Below are 13,947 nucleotides of genomic sequence, written 5' to 3'. Positions count from 1 at the left end.
CAATGATTAACGCACATAGAGCACGTCAAATATAGTAAACATAAGTTCAGACCTGCTTGCTGGACACTGTTCATATCGATTACATTTACGATGTCTATACATTTTTTGAAGCGTGAAAGTTTTGAGAGAATTCATTTGTTATTTTTGAAGATGCAACATGAAAATAACATGAGGGTGAGTAATTGATGACAGTTTCCTTTTTTTAAGTGAAATATCCCTTTAATACACTTTCTGGATCAGTGTGCATTATTCTGAAGAAAAAAGAATAGATAGATAGATAGATAGATATTTGTAATATTGTGTTGTTACACTCTAAAAAATGCTGGGTTGTTTCAACCCAACTTTGGGTCAAATATGGACTAACCCAACTTTTGGGTTAAAAATTTAATGTAAAAATTTAACCCAATGGTTGGGTTAGTCCATATTTGAAACAACCCAGCATTTTTTAGAGTGTATGTAATATGCTTTTTCAGCTAAACTCACCTAGGTCACATGAGCTGGGAAAATAAAATGAATAACCACATAGCTGGTTAGGATTTAAAGCATTTTTAAGCTACTGTTGTAGGTGATTTAGCCTCTCTAAAATCATGTTGGTTGTTAATGCAGTAATTTATTGCCACTTAACAGTAATTAAGTGATAACTTTGAAATTTGAAAAGGACATTGACATACTTATAGATGCTTTTAAGGGTGAACTTGACCTTCAGCTTCTGTATTTGGGTAGATACTGTTGTGTTTTCACCATTGATTGCAATCCATCATCAAGGTCTTGGTCCGTTATGGTATTGAACGCCTGCTTCTTATGATCCACTCATTTCCGATTAGTCAATAACATCCTGCTCTACCTTTTTTTCCTCATTGAATATTCTGCTTCATTTGGAAATACGTCTCATTACAAATGCCTTGCTCGATGGTGGGAGCCTCAAATTCGTTTAAATGCATAATGCATGCAAAAATGGCAAGCTGCAAACAACAAAGTGGACCGAATTTTATGCCCATAGTCAGTGAGAGTGAGACTACAGTGGTGGTGTTTCATGGATCAGTCTAAAGAAGTCCATATAATTCCTAGAGAAAATTTTTTGTTAGTATAACTTATTCATCTCAAAATGTATAATGAAATTTCAAATCTGCCATGTTTGCTCCTGGTGGCTCATGGGTGGTCAATGTGCTTTATAAGTACTAATAAACAGCCAATATGCTAGTAATATGCATGCTAATAAGCAACTAGTTAATAGTGAGAACTGGTCCTTAAAATAAAGTGTTACCGATCTATTTTGTGCCAATCACCTGAACCCACAAAGGAAAGTGATGTGACAGCCCTGATTGGCTTTGGATCATGTGGGGTTTAAACCTACAAACTGACCAAATCTTTAACCACCATGCCACACCCCCTTTATATCATTACCCTGCAATGAATCATAATCCTCTGTTTCTGCACACATTTAATGATTAATAATAAAAATTATGAAAATGCATGCATTACGATGCATTAAACACATTAACAGTGACAGTAAAGCATTTATAATGACACAAATTATTTATATTTCAAATAAAATCTTTTTTTTTTTTTACATTCCGAATCCTAAAAATGAATGCATCACAGTTTCCCCAAAAAAATTCAGCAGCAGTGATTTTCAGTATTGAACAGTAATAGAATGATTTCTGAACAATTATCTGACACTGAAGACTGGAGTAATGATGCTGAAAATTCAGCTTTGCTTTGCAGGTGTATATTAAAATAGAAAACAGTTATTTTAAATAAAATTACTTTTTTTTACTGTATTTGATCGATTAAATGCAGCCTTGTTGAGCATAAGAGACGTAAAGTGTATATTGACTGTGATATTCTTTGTGGCCTCTTGTTCGTTTCAGAACTGGCTAAATAGATTTTCCAAGGAGGATCCCATTAACAAGTTTTAGTAGCAGTTTAGTTCAGGACCGTGATTCAGCTGCGAGAGGAAGCACTCCGAGAGTCCCAGACAGTTTGTGTTTTGAGATACGCTTTCACGTGGCCCGTTCCCTACACACAGAGTACTCTTAAAGTCTCAGTCTCTGTCTCTCTAATGGGAGCTTGTGTTCATGGTTAATTAGTTTCTCCTACACATCCGTTTAGTTCTCCATGGACCCAACGATGGTGGCCGGGCGCACGCCAGCTTTCTTCTCTCTCAGACTATTAGTCAGCTGGAATTCATTAAAACACACACACACACTGATGAAGTTGCCCCTGCGCGCACACCTCGTATTTTTATTTGTTGGTTCTATGTTAATTAGCATACCTATGAGACGTACAAGTAGCATCTGTCGCTATTCTGCTATTCCCCCTCCCTTGTTCTACTTTTCATCCCTCCATCTCCGTCTGGCTGCGAAGGGTTTTTTGTGATGTTGGTTATGGCTTACTCTCTAGCGCCCCCTCTGGTGGTAGTGTATATTTTATGTTGATGCCAATTGGAAAAATACTATTTTATTATTTTGGATTTGATGTGAAGATTAGGTGGATTTATGAAAATATTGCTAATATTCATATGAGAAGTACATTATATTGTCTTTGGTGTGTGTGTGTCATTGTGAATAGGCCTGGCAGGATTACCATAGTGAGGTCCTCCTTTCTCTGGCTTTGTGTGACTGCTGGCCCATGACTGACGAGGCATTTCCCCCACGTAGAGACACGGAGGTGTGTGTGTGTGTGTGTATGTGTAGCTGTGAGAGAGAAAAAGAAGGGGGGCATCAGGATTAAAGGAAATGTTTCCTGTTTATTGTACTGGGGGTCCTCAGGGATGTTTAGGGGGCATTGTTGCGATGTGTTGGGTGTGTAGATTTAAAAAAAGCAAACACATTAATGAATGAATGTATATGGTTTGTTTTCATAATGACCATTTTTATTATTTTTCATTTAAGTGTGAATATGTATCGTGTGTGTGTGTGTGTGTGTGTGTGTGTGTGTCTGAATGGGTCTCTTTTTGTGTGTGAAAATATGAATTTGAATTTTGTTTTATGAATTTTCAGTACAGTTAGCATGTGACACGCTAAAGTATCATCAATAATTGTTGGTGTCATGCTGAATTTGATGGCCCTGGTCAGCTTTGGTCAGTTCCCTGTAAGGCATTTTGTGTATTTTCATTACTTTGGACTCAATGGAGTTTTCTGTATGTATGTATGTATATGTGTGAGTGTGTGTGTGTGTGTGTGTGTGCGCTGTATTTCAGTGCTGTGTTTGTTGATGTGCAGCTGTGTATTGCTGTAGTAACTGTCTCTGTCTCTTGAGAATGAGCTAAAAAAAAAAGGTCAAATTAGGGGAGTGGGCCTCTTGTACTATCCACACACACACACAATCTCTTATTGAAGTTTGATCTAATTCCATGTTGATGGTTTCAGTTTGTTTTTCTCATGTACTGTTCTTTTTTTTTATAGAATATGCAAAAGATGAAGGGAATAAAAAGAACTGGACTATATCAGAAAAGGATAAATGGGTAATGTTGCATTTATTTTTTTATATCAAATCTGAAATTAATATAAAGATAATCCTGGTATTTTATAACATACTTTGCTGGTTATTTTATTAAACAGAAAATAATTGTTATTTTTAAGGATTGTCTTTTATAGGAGGTGATTACCATTTTGTGTGTGTGTGTGTGTGTGTGTGTGTGTGTGTTTAGGCTCAGATCTGTAATAAAGGATTTGGCCCGAGGCGTGTCTCAAACCGTTACTACACTGAAAAATCCATCACGTGTCACAACTGCAGCAAGTCCGGCCATCTCTCCAAAAACTGTCCCACAACAAAGGTATATCATTATCCACCCTTCAGTCACCTGTCCCACAGCAAAGATCAAGATCCCCTCATCTCCACTCAGTGAACGTGCTGACACCTATAGTACCGCATTAGCCAAAAAAACTGTTTTAACTATTTAATTGAGCTATTCTTGCAAAATGATATGATTGACCAATCAGAATCAAGTTTTTCAAATTTCAGACCATTGGATGTAAAATAAAAATAGATAAAAATTCATTTTGAGTCAAAGTTTTTGTGTGGGTGGAGTGTTAAACATTTGCATATGTAATTTTAATTCACTGGATTGTCAAAAATAACAGTACTACATAGGTATTTAATACACTGTTGCTCAAATTTTTTTTGTAAGAAGAAAATTAATACTTTTATTCAGTAAAGATGCGTTCAATTTATTACAAGTGACAGTGAAGACATTTATGTTACACAAGATTTCTATTTCAAATAAATGCTGTTAAAAATAAATAAATGTACCACAGTTTTCTCAAAAATATTAAGCAGTACAATTTTTTTCATTATGATAATAATCAGAAATGTTTCTTGAGCAGCAAATCAGCATATTACTGATTATTTCTGAAGGATCATGTGACACTAAAGACTGGAGTAATGATGCTGAAAATTCAGCTTTGATCACAGGAATAAATAAAATATGAAAATATATTTAATGGAAACAGGTGTTTAAAATTTTGTCGCTATTTCATAACTGTTTTTCATTACTGTTTTTCTTTATATTCTATCAAATAAATGCAGCCTTGGTGAACATAGGAGATTCTTTTAAAACTTTTAAAAAGTCTTACCAATCTCTTGTCTTTTGAACGTCAGTGTATTCAAAACTTTTTTGGCCTGAATTTGTGTATTTTTCATATATTATCATATATTACCATGCTATTCTCTCTACTTCCTTTATATATATATATATATATATATATAAATGCTATAAAAATTATGAGCATGGGTCTTGAGGCTAAAAGGTTTTAAGCTGTAAGTTTAAGTGTTCTTTCAATTTGGAGGATTATCTGTCCTTCTGATACTGCTCTTTTTTTAAAAAAATAATATTTGTTTGATAGTTTAATCTGTTTTGTACACTGTTAATATTGTTTGTGCAGACTTATTTGAACAAAATAGCCTTGGAAACGGGGATATTTATTATTATTATTATTATTACAAATCTTTGATGATATTCACAGCGATAAAATACATTTTAATATTCTTAAAAAAATAGGAAACCTAATAGTTTTCTAGTTTTTATGCTTTAAAGACAATGCCATATAGCAACTTAAAAGTGTCAGAGTTAGTGTTGTCAAAAGTACTGATGTCGGTATCAGTCAGTACAGAGATTCTTAAAATGTGACGATACCAGTATTTCCCGCTAGCATTTTGAGTGCTGTTTTAAAGCCGCGTCTATCAGCGGATCCATCTATGAGCAGATAATAAGGGATCCGCTGATAGACGTGGCTTTCAAATGCTCCCGTGTGTATCTGTGTAAGCGTTCGGTGAAGAATGTGAAGCGATGATCATTGTAGCCAATCACAGACATATCTGTTGAGCGCGAGAACACAATGGCCAATCAGAGCTGTTTAAGAATCTGCTCAAAATGCTAGCGGGAAATGCTGGTATCGTCACATTTTTAATATTTCAGTACCGACATCTATACTTTTGACAACACTAGTCAAAGTTGTCCTTATTGTGACTTAGTGTGTGTGTGTGTGTGTGAGCAGAAGGTGCCATGCTGCTCATTATGTGGGCTTCAGGGACACTTGCTGAGGACCTGTCCGAACCGTCACTGTTATAACTGCTCATTGCCTGGCCACACCTATGACGACTGTCTGGAGAGAGCTTACTGGCACAAACGCTGCCGCCGCTGTGGCATGACCGGACATTTCTTTGACGTGAGTAACATTAGTGCTGTGTGTGTGTTGGTGTTGTGTGGACCATGGAGCTGAGATGTGTGTGTGTGTGTTGCACTGTAAAAAATGGCCGTGAATTTGACGGTAAAAGACTGTAAAAATGCTACAGTAAAAACCTGTTAAATGGTTAACGGTAAATTCCCCTACTATATAAGGTGAAAACCTGCTTTTGGTGGTTATCAGTGTATTACAAAGGTACAAAACAGATTTCAGTACTTCAATAGGTTGGTATATTAACATTATATCAGTTAATGAAAATACGGTATTTAACTGTAAATTTAAGTTAAAACCGTAAAACCTAAAACGTTGCTACCGTATTTTTTACGGTAAAATTCCGGCAACCACAGCTGCCGTTTTTTTCCCGTAAATTTTATGGAATTTTTTTTTACAGTGTGGGTTCGGAGTGTATTGTATTGCATTGCATTGTGTGTTACTTGTTTGTTTGTGTGTGTGCATCTATCTCTTGGGCCGTTCTTTCTCTCATTAAGACAGACGCTTCACAGGCTGTGAGTGGGACACACGCTCCACTCGTCACCCCCAACAACAACCCCACCGAGAGGGACAGAAATGGGGGAGGAAGAGAAACAAGTCGAAATGTTACTTTTAGAAACGGCAGGAGAGATGAAAGAGAGAAGCTATAGCTTGTTAAAACAAAAGTTGGGAACATATTTTATAACTAGGGATGAGTCAGGATCGATTATTGAAGTGAAGTTTTTTTTGCTTTGATCTCTGGTCTTGCATTGTTTTTTTTTTTCAGCATCTCACACAATGAGCGTTGAATTTTGTAGATAAGATTAAGTAAAAAATATTGTCCCCTCATTCAGTTAAATGGTGTTTTTGAACACAAGAACACATTCCCTCACCGTAAAAGCTAGTTGAAGTTTGTTCATCTGCTGTCTTGTGATTGGGAAACAGTTTTAATGTAATTTTAGTTTTAATTGAAACGGAATTGGCCCCATTCATGCATAACACGACAAACAAACACATTTAGGATTTGGGTGCAGTTAAACAGTCCTGCTTCAAGATATTCTGCTGCATTCGATTAGTCAAAGTAAAAAGTTGTTCTGATCATCTAAACTCAGTTAAGTTCTCACATCACATGATCATAATCATAATGCCCATCATCCTCTAAGACTTCTATAGTTGTTTATGAATCTAGAATAAGCAGTAAATATAGAATGCTTAGTGGTTAACTGAACAAAAAATTCTTCAGCAGAACATGACTTAATTATGCTTATAATCTATAATTACACCAGTCTCAAAAACTGCTATGTGGTGTTTGTTAATGAACTCTGAGAGTTAACAAATATCAGCCGGTCCATTTGCTTTCCGGTTTCTGGCTCGCTGTAACGCACTTATTCATAATAAATGACCGCAGTTCTTGATATTTACATGTTTGGGATATGTAAATGTTGAGCACTGAATTTATTCTGAATGCAAACTTGTTTGCCAGATTTTTACTTATTGCGTGAAGCCTCAAATATTCAGACTCAAAAAATATTCAAATATTCAATTCAAAATTTAGATTTATGACTACTTTTTTTCCAGTTTTATGTTTTTTATTACTTTAAACATTTTTTTTAAATATATTTTTAAAGTTTTTTTCTATTTAAACCTTTTTTTTCTTCATGTTTAGTGATTTGTAGCACTTCTTGAAAATTAAATGACTGGTCACTCTGATAACATGTTCGAACAATATTTGTGCTTAATTTGCCACAAAGCTGATTTGGATGTGAACATATGAACTTGTTTCAAATTGGCTTCAGTATTCGTGTAATGTTCCTCAGTGTTCAAAAGACCTCTATTTTCCCCCATCAAAGCATCCTTATATTTGGGTATATATATATTTGACATATTTACAAATTATATATATATTTTTTTTAGGCAGTAAACCTTCCTGATAAACAGAAAAACACTGTAAGGACTGTCATTTAATTCATGCCCAGAACAAAAAAGAAAAAAATATTTGGCGCCCTCAAACATGTCTGGAAGTTAAAGACAACAGCTTTTGTGTTTGGCAGTATGGAAATGTGTTTTTAATAGCTTCATTGCTGTATCGTCTTGTCACAGTGAGCGAGGGAAAGGAAGGCAGACTCTTAAAGATTTTGAATGTTTCCTTCAATACACTCAGCAGGGTAAACCCTACAGAGACTGCTGAGTTCTCAGCCTCCCCCTCTGCCCGGCTCTCAGGTGGGGTTCAATGAAAAGCTAACTGTATAAATGAGTCCAGCTGCTGTGCCTTCAGCACTTTCAGTTTTCAGAGAGATGTAGGAAGCTCACAGGGCAAATGCTCTAACCAGCCTCGCTCAGCGTCTGTTGAGGCTTGAGCTGTCAACACTGCACCTCTTTCTTCTCCTACTATTATCCTTTCCTTTTCAAATTTTCCCTTTTTCTGTTTTCCTCTTACTGTTCCATTTTCTTTTCCCTTTTCACTGTTTCATTTTCTTTTTTCCTTTTTCATATTTTTTCCCTTTTGCATTTCCATTTTATTTTTCCTTTGCCTTTTTGCTTTTCTTTTTTCCTCTTCTCTTCTCTTCTCTTCTCTTCTCTTCACTTCTCATCTCCACTTCTCATCTCGTCTCTCATCTTCTTTTGTTTTACTGTTTTATCTTCATTTTCATATTCATTTCATATTTGCAAATTTACTTTCATGAACTGGTTTTCTCTATCAGTCCTTCCAAAAACATCAACCAGTTCATGAATAGTTTCCAAATAGGCCCTAAAAGGTTTTACTTTTCGCTTCTACAGTACATTGAATCAAAGATGACAAAACAAAGCTTGGAAATGTATAGTAGAACAGAAACAAAGGTAAAAAGAAAAGGGGAATGTCTCAACTTCATGTCCTAATGGATGTCTGAAGCACTCCATGGATTTTTGTTTTTTTTTGCATTATCATAAACCTCTGTGTGATTATTTTTAGTTGTGTTTCTGAACTGCCAGACGTCATGTAAATATTGGGTTTTCACGATGACTTTTTCTGTTCTCAACAGGCCTGCCCAGAAATCTGGAGACAGTACCACCTTACAGTAAGCTTTGTTTCCTTTGTCTCTCATATAAAATCTGAAGGACAAGTTATGTACGAATTCATACATAATCAGCCTGAGGGAATTCCAGGTGACCGACTTGTGTTAAACGTCTGAATCAAGAGAGTCATTCGTGACAAATGCAAAGATGTCAGTCAAGCCAACAGGCGTTTATGTGTAATGAAACCTCACATGTATGTAAACACACATTCATAATGAGCACTATAGTCGTGACTGTGGCTTGCAGAGAAAAGACTCCATATGTCCCGCTGGTTTTGCATTTGTGTGAACGTGTATAAATGGTGGACTCCTGATGTGTGTCGAAGTGGAGGAGAGATCAGCTTTCATTCACCACAAAGGGCTGCTTTAAAAACTAGCCTTGTGTTAAAGTGTATAAAGTCACTTAATACACTGAATTCAGAAACGTCTCCGAGATATTTGTCACTTTTTAAAATGACACGATTTGTTTACACGAGTTTTATTGAGTCGCTGTGTGCTTTTCTCAGGATTTGCATCTGTGTGTATGCTTTTCGTCACAGAACAATCTGAAAGTGGTTAATTGGCAAACTCACTGAGCATTTTCTCCCCAAAGATCCACCAGGGTGAGAAGGCATGGAAACAAAGGTAAAAAGAAAAGGGGAATGTCTCAACTTCATGTCCTAATGGATGTCTGAAGCACTCCATGGATTTTTGTTTTTTTTTGCATTATCATAAACCTCTGTGTGATTATTTTTAGTTGTGTTTCTGAACTGCCAGACGTCATGTAAATATTGGGTTTTCACGATGACTTTTTCTGTTCTCAACAGGCCTGCCCAGAAATCTGGAGACAGTACCACCTTACAGTAAGCTTTGTTTCCTTTGTCTCTCATATAAAATCTGAAGGACAAGTTATGTACGAATTCATACATAATCAGCCTGAGGGAATTCCACGTGACCGACTTGTGTTAAACGTCTGAATCAAGAGAGTCATTCGTGACAAATGCAAAGATGTCAGTCAAGCCAACAGGCGTTTATGTGTAATGAAACCTCACATGTATGTAAACACACATTCATAATGAGCACTATAGTCGTGACTGTGGCTTGCAGAGAAAAGACTCCATATGTCCCGCTGGTTTTGCATTTGTGTGAACGTGTATAAATGGTGGACTCCTGATGTGTGTCGAAGTGGAGGAGAGATCAGCTTTCATTCACCACAAAGGGCTGCTTTAAAAACTAGCCTTGTGTTAAAGTGTATAAAGTCACTTAATACACTGAATTCAGAAACGTCTCCGAGATATTTGTCACTTTTTAAAATGACACGATTTGTTTACACAAGTTTTATTGAGTCGCTGTGTGCTTTTCTCAGGATTTGCATCTGTGTGTATGCGTTTCGTCACAGAACAATCTGAAAGTGGTTAATTGGCAAACTCGCTGAGCATTTTCTCCCCAAAGATCCACCAGGGTGAGAAGGCATGTGACAGTCACACGCACAGCTAAACATCAAGGGGCGCACTGAAACATCTGCACGCACACACACATCCACTCAGACTCCTGGAATATAGACCTCAGCCTAAGAGAAAAGAGCAGGTTGTTTGTCAATTAAAAGACGTGATAAAGCATGAAATGGGCTGCCAGCATCGCGCTGCGCAGAGCAGTCACTCGACCCGTCACACACACACACAGTCTAATTAGCTAGGCTGCCTAATGAAAAGGCCAGATCGTTAGCGCTAGCCTGGTGCGCGGGGTGGCAGAGTGGAGAGAGAGAAAAAAGAAAGGTGGGATGAAAAGAAAATGTTGCCTCTAGGGCTGTTAAAGAGCTGCGTGGAGGGGTAAAAGTCTTAAAAATCTTCCTCACTTTTACTGTTTCTCAGCTTTATGATTTCTTTCCTCAGTGTTGAATAAAAATAGTGTTTCCTGAGTTTGTACTGATTAAGTTCATGGCACCAAGAAGGAAACTAATATTATTATCCGTCTTTAAAAAGCATGTCTGTTGTTTACAAAAATACCAGTTATTAAAGTGATTGTTTCTACAAGAAAACTGTGATAAAGTGATGCCAGTGGTTTTGGTGGGTCACAGTTTTATTCTGACTGCAAGGAAAAATGTCAAAATAAAAAATATATATAATTAAAAAATAAAACATAATTAAAACAAATAAAACATAATTAAAACAAATAATTTCCTACAATAAAACCCAAGTGTGCAATTGTCTAATTTAGATTTACAGGACAGCTTCTGCTACAGTTGTTCACTGTAATTGTTTTATATTGTTTCATATAATATAACATAATATCAGTTTTCATATTCTGCATGTTGATAGGCTTATGCGTGGTAATATTAATGCATGTCTGAAATCTATTTATATCGGAACATTTTAATTAAATATGAAATATTTGGTAACATAGTTACACTTTACATGTGCTTACTATAGTAAAAATAGTAAATTATGCATAATTACTAATCCTAATCCTAACACTGGCCCTATAGTAAGTACATGTAGTTAATTAATATTATTCAGCAATTAGACTGTAATGTCACTTTAAAATGAAGTGTAATTCAATTTTGATAGTGTGTTGATACAGTTTTGATAGACTTAAAATCTGGGTCCTGAATCAAAAATAAGATCAGACACACCAAATGAATAAGTAAAAGAAAGAAAGAAAGCAGGGTGATTTATACAGTTTGAAGGAAATCCTGTATTAAAGATTTTACAGGCGTAAAATAGAAAATATTATTTCAGGTTAACTATATAGTTACCAAAAAAAATGGTTATATCTGAGCTAAAAGACCTTTTGCTGTCGCAGTGAATTGCTGTCCGGCACACTGTGTCTGTGTGGATGACATATGTGGACTTCTGTGAGCCTGTAGGCTTTATAATGGTGTAAAATAGCGTGTGACGGTTTCCTACGGGTCCACTTGGTTCTGCTGGGCTGAGTCCATCTGCTTGTGCATTACTTTCATCCTCTGGGTCCTGCCCTGGTTCTGTTTATGTGTGTAGGTACTTAAATTGAGTCACCCTCAACAGACGGTCTTTAAGGCCTTTAAACTGTCCTGGAATCTAGAGGGCTCAAAGTTAAATACAGTACAGATACCCCTGTGTGTGAGTGTGACTGTGTGTGTGTGTCGTGCTTTGGGAGCTCTGGCCTGTCGCCCTATGCTAGGCCCAGTCAGGTGTGAAAAGGCATTCTGTCAGACTAGTCCCTTTCTACTGGGTCTGTTTATACTGTGTGTGTGTGTGTGTGTGTGTGGGTGGGTGAGGCCTGCACCTGTCTTCACTAACAAACAACCACTCGACTCTACTAAGTTTGCCACAAAACCCAAAGGAGACAGACGGAGAGAAGTGTGAGTGTTCACAGAGAAGCTATGCAAAGAGTGAAAGTTTTACAAAGCTAATGCAGTGTCTGGGCCAAATTTTCTGTTTGGTGTGATTATGCTGTTCTTCGGTTCAATTCTCATTTAATGAACTTTACGGCCACATTATTATATAATATGGTCATAACATGTTTTAACTTAGTAAGGACATCACTTATTCCAGAAGTTAAATCAAATATTCTTTAATCATAAAATACAGTAATAATCTTTAAAATACAGTTTTAAGCATGTTCTGTACACACACGCACAACTGGACATATTTTTAGGTGCATTTAGCAACGAGCTATAGAGCTTTTATGTTTTGGTTCAGATATTACGGGTCTGAAGGGCATACGCGTTCCAACCCTTTTAAGAGGATATTGGTGAGCAATTACCATTTTTAAAACTTCTTTTTAAAATCCCTGCTTTCCTCAAACTGATCAGCCCTAGTAATCCTTTACACTGTAATGAAAATTAATTGAATCATTAGCAAAAGTGAAATGTATGAGGGATGTACAGTTTATGGGTTCAAAGTGATCAAGCGATTATTAAGAGAAAGTCAACAATAAAGAGAAATGGTTTTGCTGTCGATATAAACATTTCTGGATATTATTCAGTAATTCTGACATTGCAAGACAAGACATTGCAAGAGCCAGATATGGTCCAAAAACCTTATGATGAATTCAGTGTTAGCAGGAAATATTACTTATTCAGTATAAATGATATTTTTCAGGTGGATTGTTCATTTAGTTACACCTTATGCCATCAGAAGATAGAAAGGTCTGGAATCAGCCTGTTCAAATGTTTGAACGGTAAGCAAATATGTAATTTGTAGATGGCTACATACATTTATATGTGTTGGTGTGATAGACATACGGCACCATCTACTGATATAGATGATGTACTACAGCAGTACTTCAAGGGCAAATACTGCCAAAAATATCAGATGAACAAAAAGATTAATACATTAATTAATTATAATAAATTAAGTAAATAAAAGGATTTTTTTTCTGGTTGCAATTTCATCATATGGTATGCTTTTATAACCCTTATAAGTGATTTACTTAAGATATTTGCCAATTCGGAAGAAATCCAATTGCACTGAAGAAGGGCCCAAGTCATATCTAGGGATCAGAATATCATAGAGAGTTATGAGGGTTTGGCTCTTTTGATTTGGGCCTTTTAGCAACCGCCTTGCAACCAGGTGATGTATTAAAGATATAGATGCAAAAATGTAATTGTAACTACCTTTATCTGTAATCAGTATAAATCATTAGTAAGTCCGGTTGCCAGGTAAACATTTGTGAATGTGTGTGCTGACATCTGTGTGAACGTAATGACTGAAGAGGAACTCTGTCCATGAGAGAAGGATCTGACACAGTTTATTTAGAGTGTTTGAATCGATTAGACTGCCTCGGGAACGGCTCAGTGAAAATGTCAAAGCAGAGCGCTCAGATAAAGCTGTTCTTCCTCACGGTGGTGATGTTGTGCTGCTGAGCTTTAGAAGAGTCTGTGATTCCTGTGTGGAACTGTCAGCACAAGACATCAGAGTTCAGGGGAAGAACAGTTTGAATCAATTGAGAAATTAACATGTGTGCGGGAGCTTGAATTGAGAATTTAGTTTGAATGCATTTGATTAATTTGATTCTGATTTTATGCTCCGACTGCATTTATTAGATCCAAATACAGTAATATTGTGAAATATTCTTACAATTTCAAATAGCTTTTTTTCTATTTTAATATATTTTACATTTATTCCTGTCATCAAAGCTTAATTTTCAGCATCATTACTCCATTCTTCAGTGTCACATGATCCTTCAGAAATCATTCTAAACATGCTGGTGTTTAAGAAAGATTTGGTGCACAAGAAACATTTCTTTGATATATATATATATATATATATATATAT

At 36.2% G+C, this 13,947-nt stretch overlaps 1 protein-coding gene across 1 annotated transcript in view; it reads left to right on the top strand.

The window, feature by feature from the left end:
- Positions 1 to 954: 954 nt before the first annotated feature.
- LOC107750461 (zinc finger CCHC domain-containing protein 7-like) overlaps positions 955 to 13,947 on the top strand; it is a 23,602-nt gene continuing 10,609 nt past the window's right edge. Inside the window, exons 1-5 of the mRNA XM_016565831.1 lie at positions 955 to 1,009; positions 3,408 to 3,466; positions 3,653 to 3,778; positions 5,499 to 5,669; positions 8,678 to 8,713. Coding sequence (XP_016421317.1) covers positions 955 to 1,009; positions 3,408 to 3,466; positions 3,653 to 3,778; positions 5,499 to 5,669; positions 8,678 to 8,713 — 447 coding nt within the window. The remainder of the gene's footprint in view (positions 1,010 to 3,407; positions 3,467 to 3,652; positions 3,779 to 5,498; positions 5,670 to 8,677; positions 8,714 to 13,947) is intronic.

The sequence above is a fragment of the Sinocyclocheilus rhinocerous genome, unplaced genomic scaffold (assembly GCF_001515625.1).
Source record: "Sinocyclocheilus rhinocerous isolate Xijiao unplaced genomic scaffold, SAMN03320098_v1.1 scaffold1, whole genome shotgun sequence".
Classification (NCBI taxonomy): domain Eukaryota; kingdom Metazoa; phylum Chordata; class Actinopteri; order Cypriniformes; family Cyprinidae; genus Sinocyclocheilus; species Sinocyclocheilus rhinocerous.
This window is presented reverse-complemented; position numbering and strand designations above follow the sequence as displayed.